Below are 16,757 nucleotides of genomic sequence, written 5' to 3' on the forward strand. Positions count from 1 at the left end.
AGCTTGCTTTAGCACTAGTGGGGAGGAAGCCGCTACTGGTCCAGAATCTGCCGGCCACAAGTCAACAGCTCACGAGGGTAGGGACCATCACAGTCTTTCCAGCAACTTGGTAACTGATTTTTGTCTCTGTACGGGTGTTTAGTACTGGAAGCGACCGTTTATGGAGCTTAGTACTCAGGACATGTTCCTGTACTTGTAGTAATTATTTGTGTGTAGCGGTGTTGCACAAAACATACAAACCGGATAAGACAAGAAGGAGAACTGACCCACTTGCCTCCCGAATCGGACACCAGGAACAGACTCCGACACCGAATCCAGACGCAGAAGGGTGGAAACGCAATGAAAACTACACACATCAAAAAAATTTTCCATCATGCCGTTTTCCAGAACTGAAGATAGACATTGACTGTGGATATTGTATCATAGACACAGTCCCTTTGACTGTTCAGAGATGTCACTAAACCCGCCCAAAGATGTAAACAACCATGCATGAGCAGCGCCTATTAGACGGAGGGGTCCGACAGCCGATCAGTTCCAGTCATTCCACCAGGAAGGAGAGACACGGCTCGTGTTGTCTGTAGTTCAACCATGCCTAGGCGGTCAACACTACGGTTCGATCCCGTCCGCATGTTTACTTTGTGCCGGGAAGGGCTCTCAAGAAGGGAAGAGTCCAGGATTCTCGCGGTGAACTTAAGCGAAGTTATTCGGACATGGAGAAGACACAGAGAGATAGGTACTGTCGATGACATTCCTTGCTCAGGCCGACCAAGGGCTACTACTGCAATGGATGACCGCTATCAACGGATTATGGCTCCGAGGAACCCTGACAGCAACGCCACCCTGTTGAATAATGCTTTTTGTGCAGTCGCAGGACGTCGTGTTACGACGCAGACTGTGCGCAATAGGCTGCATTATGCGCAACTTCACTCCCGACGACCATGGCGAAGTCCATCTTTGTAGTCACGAGACCATGCAGCGCGGTACAGATAGGCACAACAATATGCCGAATGCAACGCTCAGGATTAGCATCACGTTCCCTTCACCGATGAGTGTCGCACATGCCTTCAACCAGACAATCGTCGGAGACGTGTTTGGAGGCAACCCGGTCAGGCTGAATGCCTTAAACACACTGTCCAGCGAGTGCAGCAAGATGGGGGTTCCCTGCTGTTTTGGGGTGGCATTGTGCGGGGCCGACGTACGCCGCTGGTGGTCATGGAAGGCGCCGTAACAGCTGTACGATAAGTGAAAGCCATCCTCCGACCTACAGTGCAACCATATCGGTAGCATATTGGCGAGGCGTTCGTCTTCATGGATGAAAATTCGCGCCCCCATCGTGTACATCTTGCGAATGAATTCCTTCAGGATAACGACATCGCTCGACTACAGTCGCCAGCATGTTCTCCAGTCATGAACCCTATCGAACATGCCTGGGATAGATTGAAAAGGGCTGTTTATGGACGACGTGACTCGCCAACCGCTCTGAGGGATCTACGTCGAATCGCTGTTGAGGAATAGGAAAATCTGGACCAACAGTGCCTTGATGAACTTGTGGGTAGTATGCCACGACAAATACAGACATGCATCAATACAAGAGGACGTGCTCCTGGGTACTAGAGGTACCGGTGTGTACAGCAAGCAATCTGGACCACCATCTCTGAAGGTCTCGCTGTATGGTGTTACAACATGCAATGTGTGATTTTAATGAGCAATAAAAAGGGAGGATATGATGTTTAGGCTGATCTCTATTCTAATTTTCTGTACAGGTTCCGGAACTCTCGGAACCGAGGTGATGCATAACTTTCCTTAATGTGTGTATATCGGGTTATGGTTCCATCCCTGCGGACGTTTTCCATTGCCTGACAGCCCAACAGGCCTCCAAAGATACAAAAACCATCATTGGTGTCACACAGAGAGCGCTCAAAGAACTTGCTTCTACTAATTTAAGCTGATCATACCACAAAAACATACAAATATTGCAAAGTTAAACGCGCGATTAAGAAAAGCTGAAATATTAGGCACAACATAGTGAAAGTGCATATTATAATCAAGAAATATATTAGAAAGAAACAACGTCAAAGAATCGTAAAAAAACTTAATTAAGAATAAAATAACGAATTTAGAACACTTGCAAGACATCTATATCTATATCCGAATCCCGCTCCAGCTACTGTCGGGTCTGGGTGCTCATGAGTCCTCTCCATTTGGCTCGGTCCTCCCACCACTTTTCTTCCTCCACTTGCTGCCAGGTCACACCTCTCCTTTCTACAGATATTCTCACTCCCATTTTCCACCGTGTTCTTGGGCGCCCTCTAGGTCTTTTCCCATCCATCTTTAGTTCTTCCATAATTTTGGGGAGTCTCTGCCCATGCATCCTCTTAACATGCCCATGCCATCTTAATCTCTTTCTTTCAATTTCCTCTCTCATACTTTCTTGTTTGAGGTCCTTTCTAATCTCTACATTCCTTACTCTGTCCATTCGTGTTTTTCTCTTAACTGCTCTGAGAAATTTCATTTCCCCTACTTGCAGTCTGCTCCAGTCCCTTTCTGTCATTGTCCATGTTTCTCCACCATAGGTGACAATAGGGACGTAATAATTCTTATACATAAGGAGTTTTGCTCTTTCTGAAACTTCATTACTCCAAATCAGGTGTTTTATTGTTTGGTAGAAATTGCCTCCCTTCCGTAACCTCCTATTAATTCCGTTAGTTATTCTTCCATCCCTAGATATTTCACTCCCTAAATAAGTAAAACTTTCTACCACTTTGAGGGGTTCTCCATTCAAGGCAATATTTCCGTTGATTCCTTTCTCTGTTCCAAATACCATTACTTCATTCTTATCTTTATTTGTTTTTAATCCATACCTTTCCATTATTTCCTTCCACGCATCAAGCTGTAACTGTACATCTACCTCTTTATCACCCCATATTACCATATCATCTGCAAAAATCATATTTTTTGTCTTTTTCTTTTACTATATCTTTAACTGCCCTATTCATTCCCTCCATCACAACATTAAAAAGTGCAGGAGATAGAATACTTCCTTGCTTAAGTCCTTGTCTTATTTCGAAGTATTCAGAGTTCCCCAATGGTGTTCTAATTCTACAATTGTGTCCTCTGTACATCATTGGCTCTTACTTGCAAGACATAAGACATAATAAATTGGAAACAACGTGGACAGAAGCAATAAAAAGACAACATGGGGAAGACGAAGGAGTATACTTGCAAGACATAAGACATAATAAATTGCAAACAACATGGGCAGAAGAAAGAAAAAGACAACGTGGGGAAGATGAAGGAGTAGGGGAAAAATAAGAACCAAAGAAAGAAGAGGAACAAGTTATTACGTGATCCCATTTCGTCAATATTCCCTGAAAGTACGATCAGGACCGACTAACTGCCGTGTCGTCCTGTGAAAATGCTGTCAATGGATGCCGTATGGAGGGGCATGGCATCAACACAGCGCTCTTACGGACGTTGCAGGCTTTCTTGACCTTGGAGCCACAGCTCCTCATTCAAGTATCTCCTGAATTGGCATCACGAGGCTGAGTGCACCCTGTTTTAGTCCTCCCACAAAGGAAAAATCCCTGCCAGTACCAGCATGAGAACCAGCGCCATCCGCATAGCAGTCAGACACGCTGCCCATTGAGCTACGGACAGTTAGTCAACACGAAGGTTTAAAATACACTCCTGGAAATGGAAAAAAGAACACATTGACACCGGTGTGTCAGACCCACCATACTTGCTCCGGACACTGCGAGAGGGCTGTACAAGCAATGATCACACGCACGGCACAGCGGACACACCAGGAACCGCGGTGTTGGCCGTCGAATGGCGCTAGCTGCGCAGCATTTGTGCACCGCTGCCGTCAGTGTCAGCCTGTTTGCCGTGGCATACGGAGCTCCATCGCAGTCTTTAACAATGGTAGCATGCCGCGACAGCGTGGACGTGAACCGTATGTGCAGTTGACGGACTTTGAGCGAGGGCGTATAGTGGGCATGCGGGAGGCCGGGTGGACGTACAGCCGAATTGCTCAACACGTGGGGCGTGAGGTCTCCACAGTACATCGATGTTGTCGCCAGTGGTCGGCGGAAGGTGCACGTGCCCGTCGACCTGGGGCCGGACCGCAGCGACGCACGGATGCGCGCCAATACCGTAGGATCCCACGCAGTGCCGTAGGGGACCGCACCGCCACTTCCCAGCAAATTAGGGACACTGTTGCTCCTGGGGTATCGGCGAGGACCATTCGCAACCGTCTCCATGAAGCTGGGCTACGGTCCCGCTCACCGTTAGGCCGTCTTCCGCTCACGCCCCAACATCGTGCAGCCCGCCTCCAGTGGTGTCGCGACAGGCGTGAATGGAGGGACGAATGGAGACGTGTCGTCTTCAGCGATGAGAGTCGCTTCTGCCTTGGTACCAATGATGGTCGTATGCGTGTTTGGCGCCGTGCAGGTGAGCGCCACAATCAGGACTGCATACGACCGAGGCACACAGGGCCAACACCCGGCATCATGGTGTGGGGAGCGATCTACTACACTGGCCGTACACCACTGGTGATCGTCGAGGGGACACTGAATAGTGCACGGTACATCCAAACCGTCATCGAACCCATCGTTCTACCATTCCTAGACCGGCAAGGGAACTTGCTGTTCCAACAGGAAAATGCACGTCCGCATGTATCCCGTGCTCTAGAATGTGTAAGTCAACTACCCTGGCCAGCAAGATCTCCGGATCTGTCCCCCATTGAGCATGTTTGGGACTGGATGAAGCGTCGTCTCACTCGGTCTGCACGTCCAGCACGAACGCTGGTCCAACTGAGGCGCCAGGTGGAAATGGCATGGCAAGCCGTTCCACAGGACTACATCCAGCATATCTACGATCGTCTCCATGGGAGGATAGCAGCCTGCATTGCTGCGAAAGGTGGATATACACTGTACTAGTGGCGACATTGTGCATGCTCTGTTGGCTGTGTCTATGTGCCTGTGGTTCTGTCAGTGTGATCATGTGATGTATCTGACCCCAGGAATGTGTCAATAAAGTTTCCCCTTCCTGGGACAATGAATTCACGGTGTTCTTATTTCAGTTTCCAGGAGTGTAGTTGGGTGGTTGTACGAGCACCTTTTTCCCAGGATGACTAAGTTTTCAGCTGCTAGAAACTGTGATACAGAAGTAGTTTCATATCTTACATTACAAGCGTAAATATTCTTATTTTTAGAAAAATACGTTAAAAGCTTAAAGTTTCACAGCGCACAGTTACATCAGCTTCCATGTTGCTGGCAGTCCTCAGAGCTTACTAAGTGCTTGTGGAGTGATTACTTACAGTATTATACTGTATATAACGATACAATATCTGGAAGAGAAGGGAATGGATTAATCAGGCTACCTGTACCAACACACGTACTGCTCATTCAGTCTTGTCAGTTAAATTATTGCACAATGCTAATGTAAGGATTGGTGTGAAAGAAGGAAGGACCTGTCCTGTCTTACCAATAGTTTAAAGTCACACCAAATCCAGTGATTAATCATGCATGTCCTGATCTGTCTATTTTCTCTAGATAATCTGCGGTCACATATCCTGTTTATGATTAGCCTTGATGGTTCTAGAACTTTAAAAAATCGCGAAGTTATCACATGCACTCTTCTCAGATGAACAAGCAATGTGTCTGGGAAGTGTCACCCAAGTTCTTATACCTCGAGTCAATGACGCCTTATGGCAGAGAATGTTGCAGCAAGCGACCATCATCGCATGGTCTCATATTCCCAATCGTAAAACTAGACTTTCTCCCCGAGAGTAATTGTAATTATCTTTTAAGAGCAAGCAGTTGAATAAAAACGTGGTCAATGACAAATAATTTGTTTCATGATTAGCAATTAAGCATTGGTGGAGAATAGGATTAACTATCGACAGAGACGTGAAGATAACGTTACATAATTTTTAGTGACTTTCGGTAAGCTCATCATTTTGTTGTTTATATCCGGTCAACTTTATTTCGAAACATCACCATTCATGAATCGCGTATTCCACTTAGGAAGTTTATATTATTCCGAATAAGATTTCTACTACTCAGGGAAGTCAACACATAGCTGTATGAGTAAAATACTCTGCATTTTATCATGTATCTCTACAGATTCAGACAGTAAACTTCGATATGGAAAAAACAAGCAAATTGAATTGTGACTGAAATGTGTGTTGAAACACTTAACACACTGTCCTATGAAAGACATCGTGTCTTTACGATCATTGGCTTCAGTATGTCGCATGAAAAACAAATTTTGATAAAAATAAAATTTCTAAAATTTATATCGGGTAAAGTGAAGCAAGATCTAATTATGAAGTTTGCAAAATATTTGGTCCAAATACTAAGTCACTGATTCACAAGTAATTATGTATCATACTTTATTTTAACCCATCATTAGACACTAATAATTTTCAGGAGTAACAATTACAGTCTGAAACAGAGGATCAGAAAATGAATTACTTAATCAAAATGGCTGCCAACTGATCACCGTACATGAGCCATTAAGACGACTACTAAGGCAACTTTGATAAGGAGTTGGGAATAATTTCCAACAGGTTTTCTGCCGCGGATTACCAAGATGTTGTGAACAATGGAAGATACTAAGCGGTTCCAGGCTGTAACTCACCTTGTCTTTCCCACAGGTGGTGCCTTCCAGGGCAGGGCCGGCGAAGTAAAACCCAGACCTATGAGGCGTCCTACACTTCAGGTTCTGGCAGATATCCTGTAAGTAAACACACAAAAGTGTTCTCCTACCTTGTTATGGATAAATGCGAACACCGTAGAAGAATTTGCAAGTTACGCTTATCAACTGCTGACTAAAATAACATACAGAACATTCAAGGAAATGTTGAAAACTTATAGGTGCATATGAGTTTGGTTTAAGAAAGATAGAATTTAACAGAGAAGCTATTCTGAAGTCTCGCTTATTAATGGAAGGCATTTGTGCACGCATAAAGAAGCTTCGACACAGTGCAAGGTGGAATAATATATTCACAATCCTGAGAAGTCTGGGTCTAAGGTACATAGACAAGCAGTTAATCTACAATAGCTAAAAAATCCACGTGAGAGTAATTAAAGTGTAGGGAAAAGAAAGGCAAGTTCGTGTTAAAAAAGTTGTAAGGCAGTGGTATCGTAATCAACACTGTTATTGAATTTGCATGCCAAAAAGACAATGGAAGATGTCAAAGAAAATTTTTTGAACAGGAATAAGAGCACAAGGAGAGCAGATTCCAGCGCGACGATTCACGTACGACATACTGTCCGGCCGGAGGAGTAAGGAAGGCTTAGAAGATCTGCTGAAAGGAAGGGACAGAATAAGTAGCACAAAATATAATATAAAGGCTACTTTGACGAAGAGTAACAGAAGGCAGGGTAATGACTTGCTTTTTAACCAAACTTCTGAACTATGCAATAACGGAAGAACTGAAATATTTCTCCTGGTTTAAGCTGGCAAAAAGTCACACAGGAGACGTGCGACCATTTTGTCACCCCTAAGAAAGTATTATTTCATGGCTTTTTTGGCTGCTCTTAATACTCCAGTTGTTAAAACCTCATTCGTTTAGGTGTTCCTGGTGTAGCCCATCACCAGAACACCATAAAATGGGTCTCGCTCAGCTCCAATGTTAAGATAGTAATTATGTTACTCGATACGTTGTGTTAAATCTTTTTATCAGATGCTGGGCTATATTCGAGACATGTAAACAAATAAGTGTTAATAAAAAGTGAACTGTTGTCTTGTTATATCGTGTGTCGTCGTCGTGTCCGTAGGAGGATACAGGACGACTTGGACACAGTTTCTATTTGGTGTAAGAAACGGCAGCTTGCGCCAAATGTAGAAAAATGTAAGTTAAGAGGGGTATGACGTCAAACGGGCCGACTTGGTGAAGGAGAGGCACCACAGGACAGTTTAATTTGCACTGTCTATACTTTTACAAATAAATTCATAAAACTTTGTCAGCATGACCAGGAAGGATTCAGGATTCACACGCATGGCAGTGGAAGTTCAAAAACACGAAAAAATAATATTTTTTAAATGTGAAATTTCATGATTTTTTTTTCACTTACTGTTGGCTGCATTTGTTGCTATAGGTACACTTTTCTTCATAAGTAAGAGAGATTCTTCGATGAATTTTGCACAGCTTAGAAACCATACTCTCTAGAATTTATTTAATGTATGGAAAAATGAATGGCCTGTTACGTTTTAAACTTTGTGTTTAGAGAAAACTCGAGTTTTATAGTTAATTATAGCAATTTTTACCACAGTTTTCAACAGATTTGGGAAATTCTAGAGTTTCATACACCTGTAAGTATGGTTTGTATGTTGTGCAAAATTCATCGAAGAATCTCTCTTACTTATGAAGAAAAGTGTACCTACAGCAACAAATGCAGCCAATAACAAGTGAAAAAATGATGAAATTTTACATGTAAAGAAAATTTGTTTTGTTATGTTTTTGAACTTCCTCTGCTATGATTGTGAATCCTGAATCCTTCCTGGTGATGCTAGCAAAGTTTTATGAATTTATTTGTAAAAGTATAGACAGTGTAAATTAAAATGTCCTGTGGTGCCTCTCCTGCTCCAAGCCGGCCCGTTTCACGTCCTACCCCCTTTAACGTGGATACGTGAATGAGTGGGAAAAACAATCGTCTAATGTTAGAACACAGTATTAGTGATGTGCTGCTTGACGCAGTCACGTAACGTTACAATGTGACGAGAAATGAAACGAGCACGTAAGGTCGGTAATAGAGAAAGTGAATAGTCAACGTCGGTTTATTGGGAGAATTATAGGATAGTGTAGGTAGCCCATAAAGGTGACCGTGTATAAAACACTAAAACTGATCAGATAAAGAATGAGGAGGTTTCCGGCAGAATCGACAGAAAAGGGAATATATAGAAACCATTGACAGTAACTAGGGACGGCGTGATGGGACATGTGTTAACCATCGGGGTATAAGTTCCATGGTGCTTGAGGGAGCCGTAAAGGGTAAAAACTGTAAAGGAGTAGAGAAAGATAGAGAGTGGAAGATACTCAACGGATAGGAACGGTGCAAGTGCTGCTCTGAGGTGAAATGGATAACAGCACGGTTGGATACATCTAAACATATGGACACAGACGCGCACACACACACACACGCACACACACAAACGCGCGCGCGCGCACGCACGCACGCACGCATGTATACACACACACGCATCTATACTTTGATTGATTAATACGATTTCGGCTTGGGAGACGATGAGTGAGTTAGAGAGAGAGCCAGGGCGACCGTACCTCCTGGTTCTGCTGGGCGTGTGTGACTGCGTCTGGGTCCCTGAGCAGTACCTCGCACTGGCGCTTGGCTCCCCACAGCGTGCCCGGCAGGTCGTCGAAGCGCGCGTGGTCGCGCTCCTTGGGCGTTGGACCTGGCGCGTCCAACAGGCACTTGGCACTCCTGTCAACACGCCGGTCACAGCTGTTTACACCCGACCGCTAACGACAGGACAGCGGCGGCAGTCACTGCTCAGGACATTGCGGTGTAAAAAGGTGAAACAAACACACACTCTCCTATTGTCTACCGCGACGGTGCCTGAAGCGTCGAATTCACCTCCTACAACAGGAATGATGAAACTATGCCTTCATAATCACTGTGGAGTGTAACGGGGTCCGCCGGTCGGAGTGGCCGAGCGGTTCTAGGCGCTACAGTCTAGAACCGCGCGACCACTACGGTCGCAGGTTCGAATCCTGCCACGGGCATGGATGTGTGTAATGTCCTTAGGTCAGTTAGGTTTAAGTAGCGACTGAGGACCTCAGAAGTTAAGTCCCACAGCGCTCAGAGCCATTTGAACCATTTTTGTAGAGGGGTCCAGAAAAAATGTAGACACTCTTTGATAGTCAATATCTTTGGAAAACACCTACATCTACATCTACATGGTTACGCTGCAATTCGCACTTAAGTGCCTGGCAGAGGGTTCATCGAACCATTTTCATACTACTTCTCCACCATTCCACTCTCGAATGGCGCGTGGGAAAAAGGTACACCTCAATCTTTTCGTTCGAGCCCTGATTTCTCTTATTTTATTACGATGATCATTTCTCCCTACTTAGATGGGTGTCAACAAAATATTTTCGCATTCGGAAGAGAAAGTTGGTGATTGAAATTTCGTAAATAGATCTCGAAGCAAAGAAAACCACCTTTGTTTCAGTGACTGTCACCCCATCTCGCGTATCATATCAGTGACACTATCACACCTATTGCGCGATAACACGAAACGAACTGCCCTTTTTTGCACTTTTTCGGTGTCCTCCGTCAATCCTACCTGGTAAGGAAATTAGAATTATATTAATACCTTCAGCTGCTGACGGGCGTTGATATACACTCCTGGAAATGGAAAAAAGAACACATTGACACCGGTGTGTCAGACCCACCGTACTTGCTCCGGACACTGCGAGAGGGCTGTACAGGCAATGATCACACGCACGGCACAGTGGACACACCAGGAACCGCGGTGTTGGCCGTCGAATGGCGCTAGCTGCGCAGCATTTGTGCACCGCCGCCGTCAGTGTCAGCCAGTTTGCCGTGGCATACGGAGCTCCATCGAAGTCTTTAACACTGGTAGCATGCCGCGACAGCGTGGACGTGAACCGTATGTGCAGTTGACGGACTTTGAGCGAGGGCGTATAGTGGGCATGCGGGAGGCCGGGTGGACGTACCGCCGAATTGCTCAACACGTGGGGCGTGAGGTCTCCACAGTACATCGATGTTGTCGCCAGTGGTCGGCGGAAGGTGCACGTGCCCGTCGACCTGGGACCGGACCGCAGCGACGCACGGATGCACGCCAAGACCGTAGGATCCTACGCAGTGCCGTAGGGGACCGCACCGCCACTTCCCAGCAAATTAGGGACACTGTTGCTCCTGGGGTATCGGCGAGGACCATTCGCAACCGTCTCCATGAAGCTGGGCTACGGTCCCGCACACCGTTAGGCCGTCTTCCGCTCACGCCCCAACAACGTGCAGCCCGCCTCCAGTGGTGTCGCGACAGGCGTGAATGGAGGGACGAATGGAGACGTGTCGTCTTCAGCGATGAGAGTCGCTTCTGCCTTGGTGACAATGATGGTCGTATGCGTGTTTGGCGCCGTGCAGGTGAGCGCCACAATCAGGACTGCATACGACCGAGGCACACAGGGCCAACACCCGGCATCATGGTGTGGGGAGCGATCTCCTACACTGGCCGTACACCACTGGTGATCGTCGAGAGGACACTGAATAGTACACGGTACAGCCAAACCGTCATCGAACCCATTGTTCTACCATTCCTAGACCGGCAAGGGAACTTGCTGTTCCAACAGGACAATGCACGTCCGCATGTATCCCGTGCCACCCAACGTGCTCTAGAAGGTGTAAGTCAACTACCCTGGCCAGCAAGATCTCCGGATCTGTCCCCCATTGAGCATGTTTGGGACTGGATGAAGCGTCGTCTCACGCGGTCTGCACGTCCAGCACGAACGCTGGTCCAACTGAGGCGCCAGGTGGAAATGGCATGGCAAGCCGTTCCACAGGACTACATCCAGCATCTCTACGATCGTCTCCATGGGAGAATAGCAGCCTGCATTGCTGCGAAAGGTGGATATACACTGTACTAGTGCCGACATTGTGGATGCTCTGTTGCCTGTGTCTATGTGCCTGTGCTTCTGTCAGTGTGATCATGTGATGTATCTGACCCCAGGAATGTGTCAATAAAGTTTCCTCTTCCTGGGACAATGAATTCACGGTGTTCTTATTTCAATTTCCAGGAGTGTAGATCAACGGGGACAGGTGAAAATTTGTGCCCCGATCGGTACTCGAACCCGGGATCTCCTGCTTACGTGGCAGACACTCTATCCATCCGAGCCACCGAGGGCATAGAGGATAGCGCGACTGCAGGGACTATCTCGCGCACGCCTCCCGCGCCACCCACATTCTCACCTTGTATGTCCACACACTACATTCGTAGTGTCCCACCCCAACACACTCATTACTCGTGGAAGACCAAGTCCCGTAAGAGTTCGGACAATATGTGTGCATCCGCACAGAAGAAGAAAGTCATGGCCTGTATTGCCAGACCTATATACTTATATGGATACGGTTCTGTTCTTTCGGACATGTCACTCACGCTAACAGCTGTTCTGGTTTCGAATGAGGATTGGTTTGGCCGACCAAAAACATCACCAAATCCAGCAAAATTTTACTAGGTCACCTCAGAAATCTGTGCACCTGAAAGCGGGCTAAGCCGATCAAGCGTACGACATATTCTGAAGGCTGCAAAGTGGAAAGTGTACACTCCAAGATCGTTGCACGCTATGAACAAGGACGACCCGGATCAAGGGATTGAGTACTGTATGTGGTTTGAAGGTATGCTTCCCGAGAATGAACGGTTTTCAGGTATGGTTATGTGGTCTGACGATGCGCACTTAAAACTGAACTGTACCGTAAACCCCTCCCGCCGGAGGTTCGATTCTTCCCTCGGGCATCGGTATGTGTCTTGTTCTTAGCATAAGTTACTTTAAGTAGTGTGTAAGTCTAGGGACCGATGACCTCAGCAGTTTGGTCCCATGAGAATTCACACACATTGGAACATTTTGGTACCGTAAACAGCCAGAGCTGCGTTTACTGGGCTCCTAAAAATCCTCTTATTCATGTGGATAATCATATTAATTTACTAGGTGTTAATGTGTGGTGTGGTCTGTCATAACGCGGTTTGATTGGCCCGTTTTTCTTTGAAGGTACCGTAACTGGTGAGATGTATCTTCATATGCTGCGAACATCGATTTTACCTGCCATCCGAGAGGTGTTTGGACATGAAAGATTCTACTTACAACAAGGTGGTGCATCTCCTCACCACCACAGAGATGTCAGAGCCTATTTGGATCAAAATCTACCTGCACGATGGGTAGGTCGACCTTTTGCTCTAATACAGCAGTCAGCCTAGTTTGAGTTTTGAGCAATTTCGGACGATCGTTTAGGTACATTTTGGTTTGGTTCACATCTTCCGCCTCAGAAACTACGATACACAAACAGATAAAATACTGTAAGGCGCATAACAAAGTTCACACGAGTCACCAACAAACGGCGCACACGATCTGTGCGCTTTGTACATAGTCACAGTGTGTCTGAGATTACCTCACACTCAAGATGAATCATACCTATAGGTGCTTGCTTCTTTCTCGATAAGTGGCTATGTGTTTCTAAAATCACTGTAAAAATGAAAGGGCTGGTATAGTGGATCATACCAAGCAACTTTCACATAAGAACGTAAGCCCGCATCTCTTACCGTTCGGCGCCACCGGGAGGTAGACATACAACCCAACATCCGAGTCGAAATGGTGTCAGATATTCCAGGAGGGACATCGCCGCGGAGTTGCTTCCGGCATTTGCTGCGACACGAACTCGATGCGTTTTGCAGTGCAAATGTCTGTTTGATACGATGTCGCACAGAGGACGGGACCTGCGCGCACTGCAGAGTGTGGATCGCCCTTGGTCAGCGTGTCAACAAACGGCGATACTCTAGTGTTCAGTACTGTATGGAGCCTTACGGGAAACGGAGCGATTTTATTGTAAGGAAATGGTAGGTATGCACTGTGCTTACGAGACGGCTGTGCTTACGGGGCGGCACAATGGTTGTACGTTCAGTAGTTTCCGAATCATCGGGTGCCTGATTCATACATGGTCACCGCCATCCACAGGTACACTTGAGGTGAGTTATCCACTCACAAGGAACCGTAGTGGGGCATGTACATTTAAGGCCTACACCGAAACCTGATTCATTCCTTTTGTGATACATGTGCGAAAGGCCGAACGGACGCGGTCGTCAATACAGAGTGCGTAGTTCGAAGAGGAGACGTTAGCACTGCTCCAAAACACGCCCTCAACAAGCTCGCAAGAAGTGGATGTAAGCCATTCCACAGTCTGGTGTGTTTGGAAGGAAGATGATTTGCATTCTTAGCGCCTCCAAGAAGTACAAGCCCTTAACACAGAAGTATTTCCGCATCGCATTGACTTCTGCCATTGGTTTTTGAAATTGTGTACCATTCAACCTGAATTCAAACACTTCGTAGTTTTTATCGCTGAAGCATCCTCTTTACAAGGGAAGTTGTTTTCAACAGCTACGATCAACACATGTGGGTACGCGAAAGTCCGGACATTTTCTCTGTTCACCGAGACCACTCCGCCGTCAACGTTCGGGCTGGTTTGGTAGGTGACAGTCTGACTGGTCCATACATGCTCCCCCCGATGACAGAATGCAAACAGGTAGTTCGCGTTTTTGAACCTTGTCTTGAACAAGAGGCATACAGATCATCATAACCTCTTCTTGATGGTTAATATTAGGTTTAATAACTTCTGGAAACTAGTTCCTGCGTTTCACCTAACTGTCTGCTCCGGTAAAACATCAGTACGAAAAACTATCTGTGACAGAGTAGAACATGATGAGAGTGAGGATGAAATCCGAGGAAATATAGGGTTTCCATAATTAAAGGATGACTGCTCAGACCGGCCGGGGAGGCCGAGCGGTTCTAGGCGCTTCAGTCTGGAATCGCGCGACCGCTACGGTCGCAGGTTCCAATCCTGCCTCGGGTATGGATGTGTGTGATGTCCTTGGGTTAGTTAGGTTTAAGTAGTTCTAACTTCTATGGGACTGATGACCTCGGAAGTTAAGTCCCATAGTGCTCAGAGCCATTTGAACCATTTGACTGCTCAGAAGACTGCTCAGAATGACGTCAAATTTGAACAGCATATTACTGACGCAGGGGGAAACGTCATAGAAAAAAAATAACAATCATTTGATCACCAGCTAGCGCTGTTTGCATCAGAATATGCGTACCAATGGACACGTGACACACGGCTGTTCCTCAGTTTGCGTCCGAGACGTCCAGCACGAACGTCTCCATGAAGGATCTCGCGCTGCTGGTGAAGCCCTTTTACAAGAACATGGAGTGTGCGCCATTAGCCCTGTAGAAGTTCCGTACACTCAGACGCATGAAAAAAGACATTGGTCCGACGTCAGTTAAAGGTATGCAAAAAATGACTACAAAATTCGCAAAGACAGGTTCTTTTGAAGTGCAGTGTTGCAGAGGGAGGAAAACAGTTTATCAGACGTCTGACGATGATGTGTCCATAGCAATTCAGCCTTTTTGTACTTTGTGTACACGATACTACCGCTATCTGTATACACTGATGAGCCAAAATATTATGATCACCTGCTTAATACACGTTTTGTCCTTCTTTGGAATGAAATACATAGCAGATTCTGTGTATCAGACACCCGACAGCTTATTGGTAGGTTTGTGGAGGTATGTGGCGTTAGATGCCTAAGCATAGGTCATGTAATTCTCGTAAATAACGGGCCGCTGATTTACGTATGCCGTGATGGCGCCCGATAGCGACCAAGATGGGTCCCATAGGATTTACATTAGGCGATCTTGGTCGCCGACACCTCAACGTGAGTTAATCATAATGTCACTCAAACACTGCAGCACGGTTCTGGCTCCGAGATACGGACAAGCGTCCGAACCCCAAGGACATCAAGCACGAAGGGATGCAGGTGGATAGCAGTTGTCAGCGTGTCCTCGATTACTACCACAGGTCCCATACAAACTCAGGAGAACGTCTCCAACACCACAATACTGCTCCTACCAGCCTGCGCCCGTGGGACGCTGCACGTTTCAAAAAAATGGTTCAAATGGCTCTGAGCACTATGGGACTTAACATCTATGGTCATCAGTCTCCTAGAACTTAGAACTACTTAAACCTAACTAACCTAAGGACATCACACAGCACCCAGTCATCACGAGGCAGAGAAAATCCCTGATCCCGCCGGGAATCGAACCCGGGAACCCGGGCGCGGGAAGCGAGAACGCTAGCTGCACGTTTCGAGCTGCCGTTCATCTCGATGACGGCGTTTATGGAGACGACCAGCGATCTAGTGCAGCAAAAATGTGATTCGCCCGAAAAGCCGAAAGGTTTCCACTGATTAACTGTCGAATCCCGATGGTCCTGTGTCCATTGCAATCGTAACTGGCGATGTCGTTCGGTCAACATGTGAACACTTAGGGGTTGATCTCCGTGATCAACAATGAACGATGAACGGTGTGCTCCGAAACACCTGTGCGTGCACCAGCATTGTGCTGTTTTGGCTGAGATGCCACAGATTACTGTCGATGCTACTTTACAGAGCATACAAGCCTCAGAACACCAATTTCCGTGAAGAGTCTCGGGCGTTTAACTTTTAGCGCCTAATGGTGGTTTCACTGTCCTTGTACCTCTTTCGGTAGATGCTCACGACAGTAGAACGTGAACATTCGCCGTTTTGGAGATACTGCTTCACAGACTCCGCGTAATAATAAGCTGCCCTTTGTTGAAGTGAATTATCTCAATGGATTTACACATTTGCAGCTCATATATTGGCTAGAGTGATCCCCTGTCCGTGTCCGCTCCGATCACATACTTTTTCTGCCTTGTCACGCCACCAGCTTGCAACCAACGCCGAGGTGGACAGTGGTCACAATGTTTTGGCTCCTCAGTGTATGTGCATACTGCTATCCTATGAGTTTTGTCATGTGAGCGACGGCCCACCCGCCTCCAACTGGTGGGCGTGCTGTTGCGCTTGGCGCGCTGCCACGTCCAGGGTCCAGACCTTGGGGCCCAGTTCCCGTAGTTAGCCGCCTCCGACCGGCGAGGCGTGGGCGGGGTCGACGACACCGCGGAACATCTGCCGCTCGAGAACTTGCC

The 16,757-nt window shown here is 46.7% G+C and overlaps 1 protein-coding gene across 1 annotated transcript in view; it reads right to left on the minus strand.

The window, feature by feature from the left end:
* The window catches only part of LOC126482061 (A disintegrin and metalloproteinase with thrombospondin motifs adt-2-like), a 178,116-nt gene that overhangs the window by 35,721 nt on the left and 125,638 nt on the right, over positions 1 to 16,757 (minus strand). The window contains exons 11-12 of the mRNA XM_050106037.1: positions 9,287 to 9,446; positions 6,643 to 6,738 (exon numbers count right to left, since the gene is read on the minus strand). Of these exons, the coding sequence (XP_049961994.1) occupies positions 6,643 to 6,738; positions 9,287 to 9,446 (256 nt within the window). The remainder of the gene's footprint in view (positions 1 to 6,642; positions 6,739 to 9,286; positions 9,447 to 16,757) is intronic.

Source organism: Schistocerca serialis, chromosome 5, assembly GCF_023864345.2.
Source record: "Schistocerca serialis cubense isolate TAMUIC-IGC-003099 chromosome 5, iqSchSeri2.2, whole genome shotgun sequence".
NCBI lineage: Eukaryota > Metazoa > Arthropoda > Insecta > Orthoptera > Acrididae > Schistocerca > Schistocerca serialis.